Source organism: Schistosoma haematobium, chromosome ZW (assembly GCF_000699445.3).
Source record: "Schistosoma haematobium chromosome ZW, whole genome shotgun sequence".
NCBI classification, from domain to species: Eukaryota; Metazoa; Platyhelminthes; class Trematoda; order Strigeidida; family Schistosomatidae; genus Schistosoma; species Schistosoma haematobium.
In genome coordinates this window covers 34,372,300-34,396,502 of record NC_067195.1, presented here as the reverse complement: position 1 = coordinate 34,396,502, position 24,203 = coordinate 34,372,300, and the positions used below count along the sequence as shown (strand labels likewise).

General features: G+C 37.3%; 1 protein-coding gene across 2 annotated transcripts in view; it reads left to right on the top strand.

Moving 5' to 3' along the window:
* ME1_4 (NADP-dependent malic enzyme) overlaps window positions 1–24,203 on the top strand; it is a 29,867-nt gene that overhangs the window by 3,004 nt on the left and 2,660 nt on the right. Inside the window, exons 4-12 of one of the 2 annotated variants that reach the window (XM_035733467.2) lie at window positions 621–718; window positions 1,854–1,929; window positions 4,449–4,622; window positions 7,399–7,490; window positions 7,618–7,727; window positions 8,838–8,935; window positions 10,811–10,924; window positions 12,352–12,466; window positions 21,646–21,788. In XM_035733467.2, the coding sequence (XP_035587000.2) occupies window positions 621–718; window positions 1,854–1,929; window positions 4,449–4,622; window positions 7,399–7,490; window positions 7,618–7,727; window positions 8,838–8,935; window positions 10,811–10,924; window positions 12,352–12,466; window positions 21,646–21,788 (1,020 nt within the window). Of the gene's footprint in view, window positions 1–620; window positions 1,930–4,448; window positions 7,491–7,617; window positions 7,728–8,837; window positions 8,936–10,810; window positions 10,925–12,351; window positions 16,580–21,645; window positions 21,789–24,203 lie in introns of those variants that run through there. The other variant, XM_051211144.1, reaches the window with a different exon arrangement.

Below are 24,203 nucleotides of genomic sequence, written 5' to 3'. Positions count from 1 at the left end.
AGGAAAGTGGATTCATACTAAAAGCGCAACGTGTAACTATTATTACTCCAATTGATAATCATAAACCACTTACCTTTCTTATAATTACGTCAGTTGTACTGTCAGAAATCAACTTTGTTCCCCAGTCAGACGTCTCTAATTGGACGCAATATCTGCTTTGAATACCAGATCCTAATGGTGGTTGCTTAGGAGCATGTGACAACTTTATATCGTCATTAATCTTCTTTTGTTTTTTTGACAACACTAACGAGCAGCATAGCCTCATTCGTCAATCCGCATGTTTAGGCAGCATTATTGACAAGTTCATAGCCAACCTTTCTGTAAATACCTTTTGTTACCAATCCGTGTGTGATTTATGAAATGTACTAGTATCATTTGCATCCATTATGTTCCGTTCAATTGTTTACTGAGAACCGATAGTCCAGTCTTTGACACTTATCTTTAGCAATCCAAGATACCATTTTCCGATCGAATCAATGGTGAATTATGGGCACAGAGCTAAATGATTGCTTATTAAGGAAACATACCACTATGAGGTCGTGCATTGTGTGTACCACTGCATTCTTCTATCTCTGGCTACAAATTTAATATATTTTTTCCAATCGCTGTTCCTATTTCAGCTTGTTATTGAGCATGTGGAATATTGTATGCCGTTGATATATACACCAACTGTCGGTTTGGCTTGTCAACGCTATGGTGTAGTATTTCGACGACCTCGGTAAGAACTCTAATTTAATTCGTATCTTTCTACATATTAGCAGTTAAGCCAGTTTTTTGAATCACTTTCTATCCAACTTGATTTAGCCTTGATGTGTTCAAATCCACTCACAATCCTAACGTAGCCAAAGTATAATTTAATATCATTTGTTCAAAGTTTTATGATTACATGAAGGCCAGTTCTAAATTTAGGGAAACTAATTAGTATGAAAGCTTAAAGTAATTTCAACCAGGAGGAAAATTTACCAACAGTTGTGCCAGGGTATAACAGGAGTTATTTAATTTTCATGAATAACAGACATTCTTGTTAATACTCTTGCTGAAAAGAGGAAATAAAGACTTAGCATCTAAAAAATGACACATCTCTGTTTCTTTGTGAACAATAAACTTTTATGCTTCTAATGAAATCATATTTAACTGGTGCCTTTTCAGATAGTCGTAGTTTTAAGTGTTCAATTTATCAGTACTAGATACCGTTTCCTCAAAATTCCTCACACGTTAATCGTAAGTAAACAAATCAAAATCATCATCTGTATTTTGTAGTTATAGTAAATAGGTTGGGATTACATTTATCGTAATGTATTCTACGAATCGTTTATACATCGTTTCGTGACTACGTATGCCAACTGAAAATCTTAAGATAGAAGGCAGCGTGTTAACGTTTTAGTGGACTGGTATATGTGTTCGTATTTTGATTGTGATTCATACTGAGTGCTCAAATTATTTATTTTATTTAGAAGCATCCTTATAAACGTTCATTTATTTGTAGATTGAGATAGTAATTCATAGTTGTGTGAAGCGATTGCGACTTTTGATCTTTTTAAATCAATGCATACTATATAGATAATTATATTGTGAATTCCTCTGAGCTCTCAACATCCAGTAATTTTTTTAATTTTTAGTATTGAATTTGCAGTACAGTACCACATCCAATGGGAAAATTATAATTCAGGTCTTATATTCCTCAGCGAAAGAGGATTTTCCATTGTTTTTAGTTTTAAATCATGATGTAGTTCGTGGGGTTTTTTCAAACTTGTTTATACGTTATTCAAAATTGTGCTTTACGACTTACCTAATTATTGTATCTTTTGTCAAATTCCCCTTCATTGATCAGTTACCTTCTTATTCCCCGTTAGAGGTCTATACATAACAGTACACGATCGACATCATATACCCGCGATTCTAAATAACTGGCCTGAACCGATCGTAAAGGTAAGGTATTTACGTATTCTTTGGTAAATTCTATTTATTTTCATAACATTTGGTGACATTTCAAACAATATTCAGGAAGATTTGTCCATAGTATCCCGTTCCGTCTAAGTCACAATTGGTTGATAAAATTAAAAGCTTTTGCTCTTTTGCAGTTCTGATGAGACAGTCTGTTTGACAACAGGTATTGAAAACTTATGTTGACAGACGAACAACGAGTTTCAGCCAGGCGGTTCAGCAATCACGTGTTCATTGTCAAATTTTAAAGTCTTAAGTGGTAGACTTCTCCATTATGTTCAGGCTCCCAGTATTTATCCAATTTATTTGGCTTTGTAACGTAAAATAATAAAATTCAAGACCATAAATTTGCCCATGAGGTTATTTAAATAGCAGAATAAATAGTCTTTTTAACATACCTATATAATCCACCGACGATACTTTGAAATTTAGCTTAACGTTGGCGAATGGTGACACACTGATCATTTATATTTTTTGTCGATAATAGATCAAAATCTGGAACTAAAACCCATGTCCAAAAAGCACTCGATCAAATAGTGGATGATGTCCTTCAGTTTTACCGAATTGATTGCGCTAATGTCACCTGACTATTCCAAAAAGGCCTTTGACAAAGTATGTGACGAACATTACAATATAAATCTTTTACTAGTTACATTCAAAATATCGGCTCCCGACACTACACAGAATTCGCTGACAATTAATCTAATAGGTCTCATTCATTCAGTGTTGAACTGACCACATTTTCCTTCTCTACCTGATCTTCGATCACTGTCACACGTATTCCAAACCAAACACATTTCCAGTCCTCTCTTTGATTTTCTTGTTGTTTACTAGAGATTGTATATCTACCTCACTTCAATGTTTCAGCCAGTATAAGATTCATTAAACAGGGTTACCTAATCTCATCATTTCTCCTCAACTTGGTCACCTATAAAATTCTGGATACCTAAAACTATATTGGGGTTAAGAATAGAAATCTGTCTTATGGGATGTGGACAAAATAGTTCCATTTCGCTTTGATAAAAACATAAATTGAACCTTATCACTTGAGGACAAGCGTTCGCATGTTTATTTTGTGCTCTGCATCAGTAAATTTTATGAGATTTTTTACAAAAATGATATAAATCTGCTTGCACTCACCTTTCTAGTTAATAATTTCTATTGACTGTGAATTAAAAGCATTTGAATAGTTCCAAAATGCGAAATCAATCTTCCTATGTCTAAAACATAACAATGTAGTTTTAGCTGGGTCACTCATTAGTCTGACTGGAAAGTTTGGAGAAAACTCTGACGAAACTAGTTTATTGCACGGTTGTAAAGTCTAATGTTTATGTACTAATAGATCCCTGATTTCAGTTAGGATTACTCGCACTTGTCGATATCAGGTAAGTTATCCTAGTGAAATATTGACTTCACTGGATTGGATATCGTTTATCTGCCAATTCTTAGTGATTTCTGTACCGAGCACTGTTCGCTGATAGAACCGGTTCAAAAAAGTAAAGGTGCGACGCGTTTGTGACATGGCGCAGTGAAATAAGAGACAACCAGATTGAGTCATTGTGTTAGGTCATCATTACACCGCTTACAAAACCATATATTAGTATCGAAGGTACTCTATTCGAATCAAATCTTGTGTCGAGTTTCTGTAGAAAATATATCCCATCTTCAAATCCAATAACATATTTAAAACCCCATATCATATGAAAACGCAGAAAATATACGATTTAAACTGTTACACATGATCGGTATGAAGTTTTTTATGATGGTTAACTCTCAGTAAAATAATCTGGTAAATGTAAAACGAAGTATTGAAAATTAGTTGCCAGATAGTTATTCTTTTATCACCATTAGCGATCGTTATGCGCCACTAAATATGTGGCCCGATTGTTTATTTACTAGATTTTAAGTTTGAATCACTGTACATCCGGTGTTGTTAAAACAGCTGGATGTTGCCATTGACAGAAAAAGTATTATTATTATTATTATTATTACTACCACCAAAAAATCTGATTATCAGATTATTTGGAACAGTAGAGCACTAAGAAACGCATTATATACCATTTGTAGATTGATTAAACTGAATTGATTGTTCACTGTACTTGATTTTCAATGCTTTGTTGATGAGGATTAGGAGATAATCCGAAATCACTGAATTTAAGTTTCACGTAAAATCTTCTCGTCTATTTGCAGTTTATACATCCTCACCGATAATCCCAAACCTTGTTTTCTATAAGTTATCACTGCTAAAATATTCAGTTTGTCATCTATTTTTTGCTCAAAGTTAGTCTAAAAATGTCTCCATCCAAGGCTCGTAATGATCAGAACCCGATTCTAGAGCCTCCTTGTGAATTTTTTTCATGTTTATAGTATGGTAGACATTTGTTATCTCGTACTTTTAAAGTTTTAGTTATTGATCTGGTACCTTATAATAGTTATTATAATCGATACTAAATGTTATGATGTGCATTTAAATGTACTTTTTTACTGAAATTCACTTTTCCAAGGCTATCGTATTTACTGATGGTGAGCGTATTCTTGGTTTGGGTGATTTGGGAGCATATGGTATGGGAATACCCATTGGAAAACTGTCGTTATACACAGCACTGGCTGGTGTCCATCCGAAGCATTGTTTACCAATCCTTTTAGATGTCGGAACAGATAATCAAGAATTACTGAATGTAAGTTTAGGTTGCTAATTGGGACAACTAATTTTTTGTTCGTCAGCTGATAGACTGATAACTCGATGATGATGTTTTCCAGTGCAAATTAGTCTTACTTCAACAGGCAGAGTAGGATCAAAATTACGACTAACAAGATGTTTGACGTGTGGATTTCTTGAACAGCTTGATCTTGAGTCGACAAAGTCGTAATTCATTTGTGTCTAAATAGCGAATTGAGGTGTCTATATAAATGATGTCTTCTCATATGGGTATTTTGTTACAATAGTCCAAATTTAGAGAAGAATAAGCGCCTATAGTCGAATAACCACTCTAATACTATTGATTAGTAATATAATTGTCACTACGTGCTAAACATGTGACACACATGCCTTCATCTTGAAAAAATATGTGGATGATTTTCAATCAGTGAATTGTTAGGCAGAAAAGTCGTCACTTTTGCTTTCACCTAGTTAGTGTGTTTATGAATGACACTTCAAAATGTAGCAGTAACTGATCAATTTCCAGTTAACTGTTGCGAAATAATCTTCATATAGAATAGAATTGTTAGGTTGTTGGAGTCAGTCAACCTACCTTTCGTACCAGTCCCCTCTTTTCAGTAAAGGTAAACTGCAATCTCATGGAATTTGAACTCCATCACTATTGAAGAACTTACTACTAGTTTATTTTATAGGACTGACTTGTTAACATGAGTTGGTTATTATGCTGCTTGAATTCTATTGATCAGTTTATAATATGGTTATTATATTGTGACTCTACATTATGAAGCATTTCATTGGTTGTCATTTGGTTAAATGACCACGTCTTTTCGTCGTTCACTTTTAATCACCTAACATCAAACAAAGCTCATCGTAATACTAAGAAATGCAGCCTAATGGCCGCATTTCTGTCGGTATCAAGAAATAGACAACACTACCTAGGGTACTGTTATTTAATCAGTTAATGAAAACCGTATTATTTGTATCATAAACCATATATAGTTATTACTAGTGGTTGTGTTTTCGTATATATCTGTATTTGTCAATCTCGTGAGTATCTTGGAGGTCTCTCACAATGTATTAGGTTACTATTGTTCTTTATTTAGCTATTTACCGAAATTATTAATTTTCACTAAATCGTTTTTTACTGTGTTTATTGTTTTTCATCTCTATGCAATTAGTAGGTCAAACTCAATAGTTTTACGGTAATAACGGTCAAGTACTATTTTTTGCAAAATAGATTAATATGGTGAATCAGTTATAAAATCAATTGTGCATTATTTATATAATTTTTTTGATATATGCTAATTAATTTTAGATTCTACTGTCAATCAGATAAATTATAGGGAAAAAGTTAACTATCATCCTTTGATCATTAATACTGAACAATATATATCCAGCCATCATTATTTATTTATTTAAACACATAAAAATGGGTACAAGGAGGCAGCAAACAGATATGCACCACATAAATCACTCGATTTATGTGAGGGCTGAGGTACTGCCCGGGTGCCCAAACCGAAGCAGATGGTTTTCTTAAGGGGACCACCCCCCGAGCCTTTGACCAAAAAGTCTAATCCACAAGGCGGTGAAGCAACGTTAGGAGATGCAGTCCCATGGTAGTCGGTGACCAACAATATGCTCATACGCCATTTGTTCCCTCAGGATCCTGGAGCCCATGTGTACCATTGGTTTGGAATCAGGATTTTCCAATTCCCCTAGGTGGAGCCTTCGTGTCCACCAACCCGGTTAAAATGTCGGACATTCGCTTTTTGTCCTCTTAACTTCGTAAACAACACACCCACTGCGATAAGACAATAGCTATATACACGTGACCACTTAAGAGCATTTCGAGAGGGAGAGCTGACTCTTCCTACCCTCGGCCGTGCCAGGGCATTTGGGGGCCCACCATACCAATAGATGAATAACAGTTTTGTTACCTGGATGGTTTGAAGAGATTAGACTGATTTAAAAGTTATTTTCATGTGATAGCATCAGCTGAAAAACTATTGCAAATTAAAGAACATTGGTCAGTTATTCTGGTTTGTTTTCTGTCTCCTTCAGCAGTATGCACTCATAACCCGTAAGATGAATGGAACCTAGAACAGTCAATTCTTGCGAACGCGTAATCGTTAAGTCATTGAACATCTGGGCTACCTGTTCCTGTCATTTAGATATTTCAACAAGTTATCTATTTTTTGTTTTAATGCATCATTATATCTATTAATCGCATAACCTATTCAGGTGCGTTTCTGAAAAGTGTACAACCTTTCGTTGTACAAGTTACAAAAGGCCCAATCAAAGGTATCGTGGTTGCTAGCAATATGCGGCGAAATGAATGTACATTATTTCGATATCGATTTACTGGGCTGCTGTAATTCAACTGGCGATCACTCAATATTTATCGTTGGTATCAACCAAGAAGTGAGAAACGGAAACTTGTTGAAATACTTTGTGCTGAGAATTCTATATCATACCAAAAATATAATAATGAATAAAGCTAATAATAATTATTATTATTGTTATCCAGTTGTCCACTGTTATTATGAAGACTATTCAGATTTCCAAAAATATTGTGATATGTGTGTAGGAGGCATATTAATGACATTTGATTTTCGTTACATTCTTTTTTCTCCAATACTTTTCTACATATTTCTTGATCAATAAATCTGTTTTATGTCAAGTAACAATACCACTAAATTGATAAAATTACATAATCTACCTACCATTATCACTGAAATCTGTTTGCATTACTGTTGTTAGTTACATATCACCTTCAATTACTTCTTCTTCTGTAGGATCCTGTATATACGGGTATCAGACATAAGCGTATACGCGATGAACGCTATGATGAGTTAATCGAAAATTTCATGCAAGCTGTTACAGAACGGTGAGGTTCATAAAAAATATTGTAATAATGTCATATCCATTGTGGTTCTACAGTTTTTTGAGTTGTAGATATATTTTATATTAAATGCATTGCCTCAATAATTGCCTACTATTTCATGTATTATCAGCTATGGGAACGATTGTTTAGTTCAATTCGAAGATTTTGGAAATCATAATGCATTTCGTTTACTTGAACGATATCAAGATTCGTACTGCACTTTTAATGATGATATACAAGGTAAGTTAGTAAATTTTCTTTGAAAAATTGATGTTCTTTAGTAAGAAATCTTGTCTTCATACTGTCTAAAAATTATTATACATATATATCAATGTGAATGCCCTGGTACAACTGAGGGTAGAAAGAGTCAGCTCTCCCTCTCGAAATGCTCTTAAGTGGTCACGTGTATATAGCTATTGTCTTATCGCGGTGGGTGTGTTGTTTACGAAGTTAAGAGGACAAAAAGCGAATGTCCGACATTTTAACCGGGTTGGTGGACACGAAGGCTCCACCTAGGGGAATTGGAAAATCCTGATTCCAAACCAATGGTACACATGGGCTCCAGGATCCTGAGGGAACAAATGGCGTATGAGCATATTGTTGGTCACCGACTACCATGGGACTGCATCTCCTAACGTTGCTTCACCGCCTTGTGGATTAGACTTTTTGGTCAAAGGCTCGGGGGGTGGTCCCCTTAAGAAAACCATCTGCTTCGGTTTGGGCACCCGGGCAGTACCTCAGCCCTCACATAAATCGAGTGATTTATGTGGTGCATATCTGTTTGCTGCCTCTTTGTGCCTATTTTTGTGTTCAGATGAATAAAAGTGAACAAAACTACTTGCAGCCAAAACTAGGTAGGACCTGCTTTATACTTTGTTCATATTTTCTAGTGATTATATTTTATTGGTATATTTAGTATGTTTGATCAAATTAAACCAGTGTTATTTTGTGAGCTTTAGAAACCATGTTCGCTGCTATAGACTCCCACTCGGTATTTTTCGAGTTTTCATAACCTCGGTGCTCACTTTTAACATATATTGAGTGTTCTTTCTTTTTACTCAAATATCCAATTTACAAATTTAATCCTGATTAACTTTTTGTTTAGTTTCTCAACTTTGAGCGTTTCTATATACTGACATCATAAAACCACTGGGATTATTATTTTTTCAACATATGCATACAGAAATGATCTGAAAATTAAACTTTCTGTATATCAGTGTAAGATAAATTAGTATTCTAATTATACTTTCGAAATATATTAGTCCTTTAAGTATTTCAGTGATATTCGAATAACAGTCATCAAAATATGCTTAAATTTTGCATATTTTTCATGTTGTTTGCGACGTTCAGGTACGGCAGCTGTAGCGGTAGCCGGCTTACTGGCTGCCGGTCGTATTACAAAGCGTAAGCTTACAGATAATATATATCTTTTCGTCGGCGCTGGTGAAGTAAGTATGAATCTTTTTTATCTTTCCCATGTGTTGAGTAATCACAATAGTATATCAACTACCGTCTGTTGGATATATACATATATGTTATATATATATATATATATATATATATATATATATATATATATATATATATTCAATGTTTTAAAATTTCGATATTTGGTTACCAAGATAGGTTATTTGTTTTACAAGTATTATTTCTCAATATAAGCCGTTATTACGTAGTCTCTTTTCCGTATCATTATTGTCTTGTGCTTTTCCTCCCGTCGATTGTGTAAACAAAATGATAGGCAAGTCAGATTATCGTCTTTTTTTAAGCATTAAGTATCTCACCATCAGTGTACACCAATTAGTATTTCAATGAATTTTCCACTTTTAATTTTAGATCACGGAATTTACTCATTTAAATAACTAATGACAACCAGTGAAACTACCAGTTTGATTCTCAGTTTTCAGTCATTGTCTAAATAAAGTCAGTTCGTGATATAAAACTACAAGATTCACCAATCTTCACAACGTCCTGTGCTAATAGGATTTTATGCTATCCTTACAAACTGACATCCTGTCAAAATTAGCCTAATGATAAAACAGCTTGGTTTTTTTCTATAGATTGAATTTCAAGCCTTTTATATATTCATAGCATGGTAAACCCGTATATCATATTGTTTTTAAAAACATTGACTTCATTATAGGTATCTTAAAGTTCAACTTATGTACATGATAAAGATACTAACTAATAAAACATACGATGTATCATATCCTGTTAAAATTAAGTATGATTTTGCAAATATCTATTTTAATATTAATGAATGACTTTTTAAGTGTGATAATTTCATTGTCAGGTTATGTTAGTTTTAAACTCACCAATTATGGTAGTATTTTCACTCAAATACTAAAACTTTGGAAAAACATGTGTATATAGATTACAGCGTAGCTTCTTAGCTTATATACTTGCTAAATGGATAATCAAAATACTGAAATATTCATAAAAATTGACTGTCGTGAAATGCACACAGTGGAAATTTTAACAAGTAAATGGTCCATTACATGAATCTTTAAGGATACCAGGGTTCTGTCCATTTATTCTGCTGTATTGACTTGATAGTTAATTCAGTTGATCTTCAACCACTGAACTATAAGTTCAATCCTTGTCCCACCTAATTCTGATCAGGCAACAATTTTCTTGTCACCAGTAGTAGGATATGTTGTCGTTCGTGAGACACACGACATGGGAGTTTATGATTTCTGAAGAATTTGCTAGTATTATTCGAGTGAAATATACAAACAAACAAGTTTATAGTCTATGTCATTTAATTATCCATATAACATTCTTTTCCATTAGCTTCTAGTTAATGAAACATAAATTGTTATATTGATTAATGTTTTCTCTATCTACAACGCTTAGTAAATATGTGCACACATTTCTATGACCTCATGTAAATATTCAAAAACAAAGAACATATGAGCGAACAATGGTTCCCAATAACTTAGTCATTAAGCTCTATAGTTATTAATCCGTAATTATTGTATTAAAATGAACAAAATAAGGCGTACATAAATAGTATATAGCATTATCTAGTCCATTTCTTCATGTTTTCTTTGACTTGTCCATTGTAACACAATAGTTACGGATTTGTAACCATAGAGCCTGATGACCAAGTTATTGGAAACAATTATTCGCTTAAATATTCCTGTGAATATGTTTCACAGAATATATTATAGGTAATTCATCTTCTTTAGGTCATTTTATTACGAGATGTAATTTCTCGATCGATTTCGGTTACAAAACAGACCCCTTATCGTTGTTTAAACAGTTTCATGTAAAATAATCTGTTATGTACCTCTCAATCTATCTATTTTCTTATCAAATAGGCAGCAACCGGTATTGCTCAGTTACTGGCAACATCATTACAACTAAACGGATTGGATGAGAAAGAGGCCCTGAGTAAAATGTATATGTTCGATAAAGACGGATTATTAACACACGTAAATCTCCTTGTTTCTGTTATTGCTACTGTTGTTAAAGGTTTCGCCCTTTTTATTTTGGTTATTTTATCATATTGGTTTATTCAAGTCCACATTACGGATATTTGTTCATCAATTCAACTTCTTTATTCGAGTATGTGTAAAAATAAATACAGTAAGAAAGTCAGATTCCTATCACAGTTTCGTACCACAAACGCCCTAGTTATGCACATATTGAGTTATTATTATTTGTTATGGTCTTGTACTTGATGTATATAATCACATCAGTCTTTTAAATCTGAATAAAACATGACAACGCGTGATACTTGTCTAGGTATCCTGGTTTTCTGACCAGGGCTTGGGTGTGAATGAGACTGTTACGCCAGCTATCGGTCGTTTTAGCGCATACAGTGACTGTTTGTGGGGGTAGGCGAAAGTCATAAGGGCCACAGAAACATCTATAACAAGAGCTCTCTTCTTAAGTCACATTGCCATCATTGCTTTCGTATCATAATCTACAAATATTTTGCAGTAACCATAATAGAGATTGTCTCATGTTAAAATATCATCTTAAATAATTCGAACAATAATTTGCCTTTGCGTGATAATGAATTTTCAATTATCACTACTGTTTAATCACTAATGTGATTATGAACTTTATTCTAGACTAGGGAGAAATTGCTACTGAACCTGTTGAGTCACTCTCTGATATCCTATATATTTCATTTAATACTTGGGTCAATTATCACACTAAAAAAGAAACAACTCTTTCAGTTTCTCCTAATTAGCGCTGTCCCAAGTAAGTAAATCTCCGTGTTCACGTCTATTATTCGTCAGATAAAGAATACGTACCTTGTCTCCCGTAGTCTTTTGCATTACTCATCACTGTTATATAGTGTACGAAATCTTTTTTCATTGTGTAATCTTACACTTCTCACGTACGATTCCTGTAGTTTGTATTAAACAGCTTAATAAAATTTCATGCTCTTTTTACTTTTCGATCCTAAATGAAGTTAGGATTTAAAAAGTTCAACTCTTATCTATTTATCAACAGAAATTTTTCTATTATAGTCTTTTTGAATAGTGAATATATCCCTCACTATAATTACTTGTATGCTAACTCGAGTTAATCCATATTTGTTCCAGGTTATGCGTTTATCACGACTGACCAACTGATTTTTATTTTGGTTATAATCTTCTCTATGTAATATTTACACATATTCGTCAGTTTTTATTAAGAACACTAAGTTCCAAGGACTTACAATAAGAAAATAAGTCTTCTGTGACTTGGATTTAAAAGTCACTAATCAGTTACCACATCTGAAAGAATAGGAAAAAAGGCGCTTAATTATTCCCTACAAATAAAAAAATCTTTTTTTCCTTAACATTACAATTTTTGAACCTCGTAGATAATAATTTTTTGTTGCTTTGACTTTCATAATATCCAGTCACGCCAAGAAGGTTCACTGACAGATCATAATAAAGTTTTTGCGCGTGACGACACAGAAAATATATGTAAACTGGAAGATGCAGTGAAATTACTAAAGCCAACAGTTATTATTGGTATGTTATTTCTGCTGATTTATTGTCTTTAATGAATTTCTTATGTTCCTATATATATATCGACTAAAGCTATTTTAATATTTTAATCTGATTCTCCTGAGTACCTCACAGACACCTGTTTGTGTATGTCTGGGACTCAGTTGTTATGATTTTCGGTCTCTAGATTGCTCCTACTCGGGACTCTGTTTCACCGACCTTCAAACTCAATGTGTAGCCCGCTATATCACTTACACATTGTGATAACCAAGTAATTATTGTTGACTTTAGTTTCATCGTTAACTTTTCTTTGGATTCGTCTAATCGATAAAGTAAACAAACTGGTGGAATGATGAAACTTAACACGCGTTTTCTGAATATTCTCAGTCCTAAATTCCTAACTGTATATAAATCCACCACTTTATGTGCTCTGTCCATTAGACCATTGTTTCATTTGTTTATTTTTGTATTTGTAGTGTACTGTTTACATTTAAATTAATAAATATTACATTAACCATATTATAAGGTAAACTATATGATGAAATTATAACAGTGATATAAAACCCAGCTAAACATAGTTTTGTATGCCAAGTTGTATACTGTATGCTTAACACACTTTCTTATGGGTAACAAACTGTTCAGAATATCGACACTACACTTGTAAAATGCTTACATGGAATTGTCAACGTAAGCTATTTATACGTTATCATGATATAAATGGGCCTCAAAAGTTTCTCGCCATTGGCATATTTATTTAACAAGGCAGGCTTGATAGTCATTATTTAGTGGTTTCCATAGCCTAATGAAAAGTGTTAAGTATGGAGGTTCAGGTGGTTGTCATTTGTTTTCATTTAGTAGAATTATTATTGGGAATTGTTTGCGTGTGTTAGTTTCTTTTAATGAATAATTAATTTGCACACCCTCATGTTAATTATAGTTTTGAAGGAAATATACAATTCGGATGGGTTTTGTGGATATTATAGTAATTTCAATGGTTAAGATCATGAGTCAGTTGAAGCTAGACCACCATGGAAAACCTGGAAGCACTGGACGGCCGTCTCGTCCTATTTTGGGACTCCTCAACAGTGCACATCCACGACCTCGCCCCCTGCGAGACTCGAACCCCCGACCTACTGGTTTCGCGCGCGAGCACTTAACCACTAGACCACTGAGCCGGCATCCAACGGTGTTAATGTCTAACTTCAACTACAATTGATCAATTAAAATACTTTTTGTGACATTAAAAGAATCTAGATATCATTATCAAGGTTTGGGTTTATAATTTTAAATAAATAAAGCATCAGGTAGATTGTTAGTTGTGAAAATAATGGCATTTCTAATATTTAAATGAGTATAAAATAAAATTCCTGATTTTCCGTGACTCAGTGTAAGCCACTTTTCAGAGAATAAATTAATTTATTCATTAGCCTGAGTCTAAATAATACGAAGGAACAAAGCGGAAATATCTAGTACAACCAATTAAAAACAGCGGACCAAGCTATTGTCATGTCACTCCGGTCAGGGTGATTTCCGTGTGACATGTTTGTGTATTTCTGTATGTTAATGAAGATCACTTACTAAGATCTCGTTTCTTCGATATCTTGATAAGGTATTCTTCTTTTCAGTCTGTTGGTACTTGTTCTTCCTCTGCAATCCTCCTGAAGAGAATGTGGAACAACTTTGCAGTTTTCTTGATATCTGACTTCAGTGCTTCAGCTGATATGTTTTCTGGTCCAGCTGCTTTCTCACTCTTGATTTGTCTGGTGAATATCCTGATTTCTTCGATTGCTGGTGGTGTAATATCTATAAGGAGGTCTGTGTGTATTGCTTCGATGTTTTGTGAGTTCAGTGGAACTGACCTATTGGAGGGCTTTTCAAAGTGTTCTACCCACTTGCTCCCCTGATTTTGAACCACAGCTATTGGTTTTCCTTCTCTGTTCCTGGCTAGTTGCTGTGTTCCACCATATTACCCTACAAGCTTCTTGTTTGTATTATACAATTCTTTCATACATCCACCTCTCAAATTTCTCTGCCGTAGTTGCCAGGTTTTCGACACATTTCCGCTTGTTTGCTTCTGTACATTCAGTTTGTAGCTTGATTCCCCCTACTTTTGTTCGGATGTTGTTGAATGTGATTTTCTCGTTTTATCTTCCTCGAATCTTGCTCATGATATCTATGGGGATTTATTCTTGATCCTGGTGCTTGTTGAAGTCCAGCACCTGGATTGTTGAAGTTGTCTGTTGTTTAATTCCTTTCCAGTTGTTCTCCGTGTTGGTTTCCTCTTCTTTCGGTAGATCTCGTAAGGCTTTGAATTTTTATGGTGTTGCTCGCTCAATCGTCCGATGCTTTATTAACTCCAGTTTCATCCTGACCATCAGCAGGTGGTGATCTGAATCTGCGTCAGCTCGTCTTTGTTTGCATGTCTACCATTGACCTTCTGAATTTTTTATTGATGCCAGTGTGATCAGTCTGATTCTGTGCAGTGTGGTCCGGTTAAACTCATGTAGCTTTGTGTATGGGTTCGTGTGGCAATATAGTCTAGAATTTACCAAAAGTTTTTTTCAGTTTTCTTAAATATTTTTCAGATAATCATGTTTTATCAACTCGATATGGTTGAGTAAAGTTTCTCCTGTATAGTGCGACAATAAATTAATTGATAATTTGTTTGATGTCTACAAGCTAATTTGTAAGTTTTTTTAACGCTGGAGGTTTTTGTTTCTATCCAGTACTAGTCACCAAAACTTAGGTATGCGAATTTTAGTTTTAGAAATCCTTTATTCGTACCGTCTATCACTTCTTGTGATTTTTAAATCATTCAGTCAGCAAAAACGTAGAACTTCGTACTTACGTACATCAGCTCAAGTTGCCATACCGAATTGGCACAGAGATGCAATTGTCGATTCTAACCCCATAATGGTAGAGGTAGTAAAATTATAAGCAATAATCTGAAAGATTAGGGTTCGAAGATGTTATCAAGGAGTATATATAGTATATATAGGAGTATATACAGTGAAGTAAATCTGGAAAGAGAAAAAAAAACATGAAGAATTCAGAAGATTAGAATTTGGGAGAACACAAAGAGTGGACTCACCTGCGCCATTGCAAACGATTTTGAGCCATATCATTCAAGGTCTCTAACCATCGGTTGCTATCATCTCGCGAATCGCAACCAGGTAGTCTACACCTACCAACATGGCTCAGTCCACATGTCAGTGACTTCATGGATTTGTGCCATGTTTTGGTCTGGCTGCCCCTAGTTTTCTTCCAACCTACTCCTACACCATAAAACATCACTCGTCGAGGCAGCCAGTGATTGGACATACGTAGCACATGTCCCAGCCATTTCAATTGATGAATTTTCACTACTTCATCAATCGATTTGCCATCATTACCTAGTACCCGTTTCCTAACAACTGTGTTACTTACTCGATGGTCCCAGGATATACGAGCAATGCTTCGAAGACAACTATGATCAAATACTAGTAACCTACGGATATCCTCTACTCTTACCGGCCATGTTTCACTGTCATAAAGTAGGACGGAACGAACTGCTGCGCAGTAAACCCATCCTTTGGTTAGTAGACGGATATCTCGCCTACGCCATAAATGACGCAAGTTGGCAAAAGCTAGTCGAGCCTTCTGTATCCGTGCTGAGATTTCGTCACACACTAAACCACAAGGGCTGATGAGACTTCCAAGATAAGTGAAGCGGTCGACACACTCAACTACTTCACTCCCTATCATTAGTTCGGGTGTCGATGCAACCCAATCCTGAAGCAACATTTTGCATTTCGAGTGGGAGAACCGCATCCCGAACATGCTTGCATTGTTGCTTATAGTGGTCAGAAGACTCTGGATTTTGTCAGCGTCTTCACCAAATAGAACTGTCATCTGCATATTCTAAGTCAAAAAGTCAGTCAGTCAGTCAGCTACAACGTAGGGCCAGGCACATATGTGCATCGGTCCAGGTCGCCATACCGCATCAGCACAACAAGATTAACACCGGATTCATAGCAGTGGTTAGGTCAAAGGTGGTAATATATAAGAGAAAGATTGCATATAGAGATATAGTACAATAAGAAAAAATTGGTTCGTAGAAAGAAAGATATGAAGCGATTTTAATCTCTTAGTTTAAGGGAAGACAGGGAGTGTATACACCGACGCCATTGTGATCGATTCTGAGCCATGTCACCAAGAGTCTCCAACCATTGGTTACGATAGTCACGCGGACCCCAACTAAGTAGTCTGCATCTACCAACATGGCTCAGACTAGAAGTTAGTGACTTCAAGCACTGATGCCACGTTTTGGTTTGGCCGCCCCTAACTTTCTTCCAACAATCTCCAATACCGGATAGCATTGCATGTCGTGGTAATCGGTATTCAGGCATACGTAACACGTGGCCCAACCATCTCAGTCGATGAAGATTCATAACCTCATCAACTGATTTACCATCATTTTCTAATACCATGCGTCTAACCTCACTATTACTTACCCGGTGATCCCAGCAGACGCCAGCAATATTTCTAAGGCATCTGTGGTCAAAAACTAATAGCTTACGAGTGTCTTCTACTCTTAATGGCCATGTTTCGCTGCCGTAAATTAAAACAGAACGGACTGCCGCGCAGTATACTCGTCCTTTTATTGATAGACGGATATCTCGCCTTCGCCACAGGTGACGTAATTTGGCAAAAGCCAAACGAGCTTTTCGAATCCGTGCTGAGATTTCGTCCGACACCAACCCATTAGGGCTGATCAGACTTCCAAGATAAGTGAAGTTGTCAACGCGTTCGACTACTTCACTCCCTATCCTTAGTTCAGGTGTTAACGCAGACCAGTCCTGAAGCAACAACTTGCATTTAGAGGGAGAGAAGCGCATTCCGAACATTCTGGCATTGTTGCTCAGTGCTACCAGAAGACTTTGCATTTTATCAGCGTCTTCACCAAACAGGACTATGTCATCTGCGTATTCTAAGTCGATAAGTGGACCTCCTGGATGGAGATCAATACCCGAGAACTCAGTCGACGAGAAAGTTATTTCCTTCAGTAGATCTATGATGAAGTTAAACAAAAATGGGGAAAGTGGACAGTCTTGACGGACACCACTTGAGGTTACAAAAGTAGATGACAGTTCGCCATAAGCTCTGACTCGACTAGTAGTGTTCGAGTAAAGAGCCTTTACAAGGTTTATGTACTTCTGGGGTACGCCTTTCAATGACAGACACTGCCACAGAATCTCGCGGTCTACAGAGTCAAATGCTGCCTTTAAGTCGAGAAAGACCACCATTGTCGGACGCCGATAAGTATGTCTGTGTTCTAGAACCTGACGAATGGCGAATATGTGGTTGATGCAGCCACGACCAGGTCTGAAGCCAGCTTGGTTCTCTCGTGTTTGCAGTTCACGAGTCTTAGTTAGGCGTCTGATAATTATCGAGGCTAGTATTTTAAATATTATATTAGTTGAACTAATCCCTCTGTGGTTGTCACAGGATGATTTTGACCCTTTCTTATATATTGGGACGATAAGTGATTGCGGCCAGTCAGATGGGATTACGTCTGACTCCCAGATCCTAGCTAAAATATTAGTCAACCTAATCGCTAAAATTAGACCACCATCCTTAAAGACTTCTGGAGCCAATCCATCTGGACCAGCTGCCCTTCCTTGTTTCAGGTTAACTATAGCCTTTTGGACTTCAGCAAGAGTTGGGGGACCTACTTCAATGTTCCATTCACACTGTCTGGGAATGGAGGGTAGTTGTAGAGTAGCTGAAGGCCAGCTGAACTGTTCTCTGAAATGTTCCGCCCATCGTTCTAAACGTCTGGACTGGGAGCAGATGAGGGTGTCGTCTTTTTCCGAAATAATCTCACTTACACTTGACTTACTAATTCCAGTTTTTATTAGTCTGTAAAGCTGTCTTGTGTTCCCTATAGTCGCCGCCTTTTCCATCTCTTTTGCTTTCATTGCCCACCACTGCTCACGGTCGTTTCTTTGACTTTTTCTTAACCTAGATCTGATTTGTTGTCGCTCTTCATCATGTTCGGAACCTGATGGGACGAGTTTGCGAGAATCCATCAGTGTGATAGACTTTGAAGAAATCCACTGGTTCTTTGTAACTCTGTGGTTTAAGTCACTAATAGATGTCACTGCTGTTTCCACAGCTGCTTGTATGTCTTTCCAAGCAACATCTGGGTCAGCCTCGTCTTCAGAACTACCTAATTGTGAACTCAGTTGTTCTTGGAACCTATTTTTGGTTTTCTCGTTACTCAACTCAGTTCTAATGGGTCTTTTTATCGTGGCTTTTTTGCGTCCAGTGAGGCGCAAGCAGATGCGTGCCCGTATTAGGGCGTGGTCGGAGTCCAAGCAGGTACTCCAGAATGAGCGACAATCTTCTACCGACCCTCTCCAACGATGACTGATGGCAATATGGTCTATTTGAGTCCATCGTTGGTTTTGGTGTAGGGGGTCGCCATGTTAGACGATGTCTCTTTTTATGCTTAAAATTTGTGTTTGCTAAAAATAAACGATTGTCTGAGCACAGTTGCAGCAGACGGTCACCATTATCTGTTCGCTGTGCCGGAATACTAAAATATCCACCTAAATGCCTTTCTGTTTGGTTTAAGCTACCTATCTGAGCATTAAAGTCACCCCCTATGAGTACTATGTCTGAGCGTTTAGCTTTCTGAAGAAGTTCAGAAAGCTTTCTGTAAAATTCATCTTTCACTTCATCTGAGCTGCAGTCAGTGGGAGCGTAGGCAGAAACGACAAAAAGGCGACGACGTGTGTCCCTATCCTTCCGAGTTCTTACGGAGCCGTTTAGCCGAACAGCACATAGACGACTGTTGACGGGGATCCGCTCTAGCAGTGCTTGTTCCGCCCTCATGCTTAGTGCTATGCCTACACCTGCCAGTCCACGAGAACTGGCCATCGGGTCACCAGATACACGTAGGGTGTATCTCGTTGGCTCTCCGTTTTGCCGAGGTGAGGTCAAGTGAATGACCACACTGGGATCCTGTATGCGTGTTTCGGAGACACAGCATACATCAATGGAAAGAGACTCTAGGGTTTTAGCCAAGGAAGCCTGCTGACCGATTTGACATAGGGTGCGTACGTTGAAGGCTCCAATGTGTAGTTTGGAGCGAGGTTTCAGTAGACCTGGGACAGAGTTTTGAGCACTAGAATCGTTGGCTATGGTGACACTTGAGGAGGAAGCCGAAGGAGGAAGTTTAGAGTTGAAAGTCGATGTAGAAGGAATAATAGGAATTGAAGAGGAAGGTTGATTATGAATACAGTGGTCTTGAGTGCTGTTAGAGGTATGGGGGCGGTTATCACTTCCCGGTTGCCCACACCGTGGAAGGGTTCTTCTGGAGGTACCTGAAAAGGAAATTGGATTAGAGGCGGTCTCAGTGACCTGAGAGCGTGACCGCGGTGCCCAAGGGACAACTGCTTGAGGCCGGTCGCGCTCGGCCTTTTCGTGGGAAGTTTTTGACGTGTTAGCTCCGTTCTTCAAAGGGCCTTACCGCCGGAGACGGAAATCCGTGAGGTAAGGTGAGGTGTGCATTTTTAGGGTCGACCTTTTCTAACCCCACCCCTCCTTGTGGGAAGGCAGCATCGCTGTCATGCTGGTTGTCTGAAGGAAACACCTTACTGCTGTCACACCTCTGTACAGTCAGCAGTACGACTTCGCCTTCGGACCTTGGGTTTGTTGCTTTTAGTCTTACCTCTCTTCAACCGACCTGTCTGACATAGTAGGACCTTGAGGAACGGTTGTTCCAGCCAGTATAGCTCGGTTGCTTCATCACGATAGGCAAGCCCGACCACCAAGTCAAGGTAGCAACAACGGTCGGGTAGTCAAAAAGTGAACCTCCTGGTAAAAGTTCAACTCCTGTAAATGTAGATGAGAAAAGTGTTATCTCTAAAAGTACATCAACGACAAAGTTAAACAAGAATGGAGAGAGTAAACAGCCCTAACGAACACCACTTGAGGTAATCAATTCTGATGACAGTTCGCCATTAGCTCTCACTCGACCAGTTGTGTTCGAGTAGAGAGCCTTTACAGGGTTAATATACTTCTTTGGTACTCCTTTCAGTGACAAACACTGCCATAGAACCTTACGATCGACAGAGTCGAATGCCACCTTAAGGTCGAGAAATACTACTATTGTGGGACATCTGAATGTGTGTCTATGTTCTGGGACCTGACGTAGTGTGAATATCTGATCTATACAGCCACGTCCTGGTCGAAAACGAGCCTGGTTTTCTCTAATCCGCTCTTCACGAGCTTTATTTAGGCGTCGAAGTATTATTGAAGCTAATATTTTAAACACTATATTAGTCAACCTGATTCCTCCATGATTGTCACAAGAGGACTTTTGTCCTTTCTTATAGACTGGCACAATCAGTGATTGAGACCAGTCAGATGGGATTACGTCCATTTCCCAGATTCTACCTAGGACCTCAGTCAATCTCGCTACTAATACTGGACCACCATCCTTAAAAATCTCAGGGGTAAACCTGTGAGAACCTGCTTCTCTCCCTTGCTTCAGATTTCTTATAGCTTTTCCAACTTCGTAAGGAGTTGAAGGACTTACATTAACTTGCCATTCAGGTCGACTGGGGATCGTGGGAAACCGAAGTGCGACTAAAGGCCAGTTGAACTGATCCCTAATGTGTTCTACCCATCGATCCAATCTCCTGTATTGAGAGTGAATAATATGTCCATCTTTTCCCGAGATAGTTTCGCTAACAGTCGGTTTCCTTAACAAGTCTGAACAATTGTCTGCTATCACCTATTGCCGCTGCCTTTTCCATCTCTCTTGCTTTCGCTACCCACCACTGTTCGCGATCATTGCGTAGGCTTCTTGTCAGCCTGCACATAAGCTGACTCCGCTCTTCGTCATATTCGGAGCCAGATGGGATGAGTTTTCGAGCATCTATCAATGCGGTAGACGCTGCTGAGATCCAGCATTTATTCCTCACCTTCTGGTTTACCTTACTAGCAGATATCACTGCTGTTTTCACAGCTTTTCGGATATCATTCCACGCTACCTCGGCGTGGATATCATTTACATGGCTGCCTGTTTTTCTAGTATGATTTTTAAATACACATATGTAAGAAATATAGTCATTGATTTTCACAACGGGACTTTTTCATTTAAAGCTATACAAACTATTTATTACTTTCATTTACTGGGTACCATGTAACAGGTGCATCCGGGCAAGGTGGAATTTTTACAGATGCTATCCTTCAACAAATGATTAAAAATTCTGAACGGCCAATTATATTTTCACTGAGCAATCCAACTTCGAAATCTGAATGCACCGCTGAAAGAGCATATAGAATTACAGAGGTAAGATTGCTACCCCAAATGTGTGTATTATATTTTCATAAACGTGAAAAAAACATCGTTTTCTTGTATCTAGTATCACATAACATTTGACAGAAGTGATAGGAGTCTAGGAATTGTTATTATTCTGAGCTAGTGATTAAATTTGTAAGCCTTTAGCGTTTACTAAAAGTTTTACTGCGCCTTTCAATCTCTGTCCCTTAAGTTCGAAGGAAATAGAAATTTTACACCAATAATGATTCTCTTGGCTTATTGATCCAGTTTTGCTCCATTATCAAAAATTAAGAATTAGTTACACCACTTTCTTTTCGACTAATAAGGTACTGTTGTTATCTCTTACAATTGTCTTTTGTCAAGACATGGCTCAGAATCGTTCACAATAGTTCAGACGCGTTAATTCTTTATCTCCCTCTCGATCTCGAATTCTAGTATTCTTCCACACATACCTTTCCATTCTGTCTTCTCAAACTACATTCTCAGGGTATGGTCTTTCTTTTTATTATTGCTACTACTTTATTTAACTCCGCCTGTAGATCTAGGGTTAGTGCCGGTCACAAGCCCGGGTAAAGGAGAAGGGTTAAGCATGGTGTCAGCAACCCCATCACGTAGAAAATAACTGTTGGGGGGATCCGGAAAATTCCTCGAAAAAAAGCCAGAAAGGGCTCTGAAAAGACTAAGAAACATCTCATCCAATCAATAGAAGTTTTGCCAGCAACACATAAAAAGTGAAAGGTCGCATGTCGCGCTCCTGATCCGATAACTACCTATACTGCTACTGTGTTTAGTAGCGTTCCAGAATTTTCCGGAAACCCAAGGTCATCTAAAATGCTATAAAAACCCTAGATTTCCTGTACATAAACGGAACTTTGAAGTAAAGAGTTTCTTCTATATTTTGCGCCTTTTCTCTCGTGTTCAGGTCGCTGTATTAATTTAGCCTGAGGGCTACTAGAAGAGCTTAGGAACCGAATCTAAGGGAATCACATTGAATATTGTGCACCAACCAATGATAGACTGGATGCAACTAGACGATCTGGACTTCTCAGATGACCTAGCTCTTCTTCCCCTTTACACACGAACAAATGCAGGTCAAGACAGCTGGTGCAGCAGAAGCCTCTGCACCAGTAGGCCTCAACATACACAAGGGAAGAACAAAAATCCTCAAATACAACACACAGAATACCAACTCAATCACACTTGATGAAGAAACTTTGGAAGAGGTGGAAGCTTTCACGTATCTGGTCAGCATCATCGATGAACAAGGAGGATCTGATGTTGACGTAACGGCATGGTTTGGTAAAGGGCAGCATTCCCACAGTTGAAGAACATATGGAACTCAAAACAACTGTCAGCCAATATCAAAGTCAGAATCTTTAATACGAACGTCAAGAAAGTTCTGTTGTACAGATCTGAAACTTGAAGAACTACCACAACATCATCGAAAATGTACAAGTATTTACAAACAGTTTTCTACGCAAGATACTCAATGTTCGTTGGCCGAATCTCATCAGCAACAACCTACTTTGGGAGGCAACAAACCAGCTTCCAATGGAAGAGGAAATTATGAAAAGACGCTGGAAGTGAATAGGAAACACATTGAGAAAATCATCGAACTGCATCACGAAGCAAGCATTAACTTGGAATTCTGAAGGGAAACGGGAAAGTGGAAGGTCAAAGAACACACTGTGCCGAGACTCGGAAGCAGACATGGATAAGATGAATGGCAACTGGAAAGGATTTCCAGGAAAGGGTTGGATTGAGAATGCTGGTGGGCGACCTATGCTCCTACACGAAGGGTAACGGGCGTGAGTATCTGATTCTGATGATCTAGTGCACCAACATGGGTCAACGTACATCTGTGCTTTATTTTGATAGTGTCTCTTTTTCGTGTTTATTACCTAAACTTTGGTATGTGATGCTTATTTCAACCATCTGAAAGCCGAGTGTTTAAACTTACTGAGTTTTTTGTTGATTAACTGCCACTCGAAAGATAATTAACTGAAGATGTTTTCTGTAACTTATAGGCATTTGTAGTTTATTAACATCAAATTGTTAGTTATATCCGTTTCATATAGTTAGATAACCTATACACCCATATTATTACTTTATCAGAAGTTCATCGATTGTTTAGCACTTTATTTAATTCGTAATAAAAATTTATGAAGTTAGATGCTTATGTTCTCATTGTTGCTATTAGTTTAGATAAACTTAGTAGCTTTTTGACTTAAGCTCTTCAACTTTATAGCATGATTTTAACTCATCACCAATTGTTTGATCCAAACATTATTCAGTATGTATAAAAACATCTCTAAATTCCATTCCACTCTAATAAATCCAAGAGTGATGAAGTGGAGATGGAACTCTTCCTCAGAAGTAGTACTATTAATATTTATGCCTCAAGAAATTGTGTCGTCGAGCCAA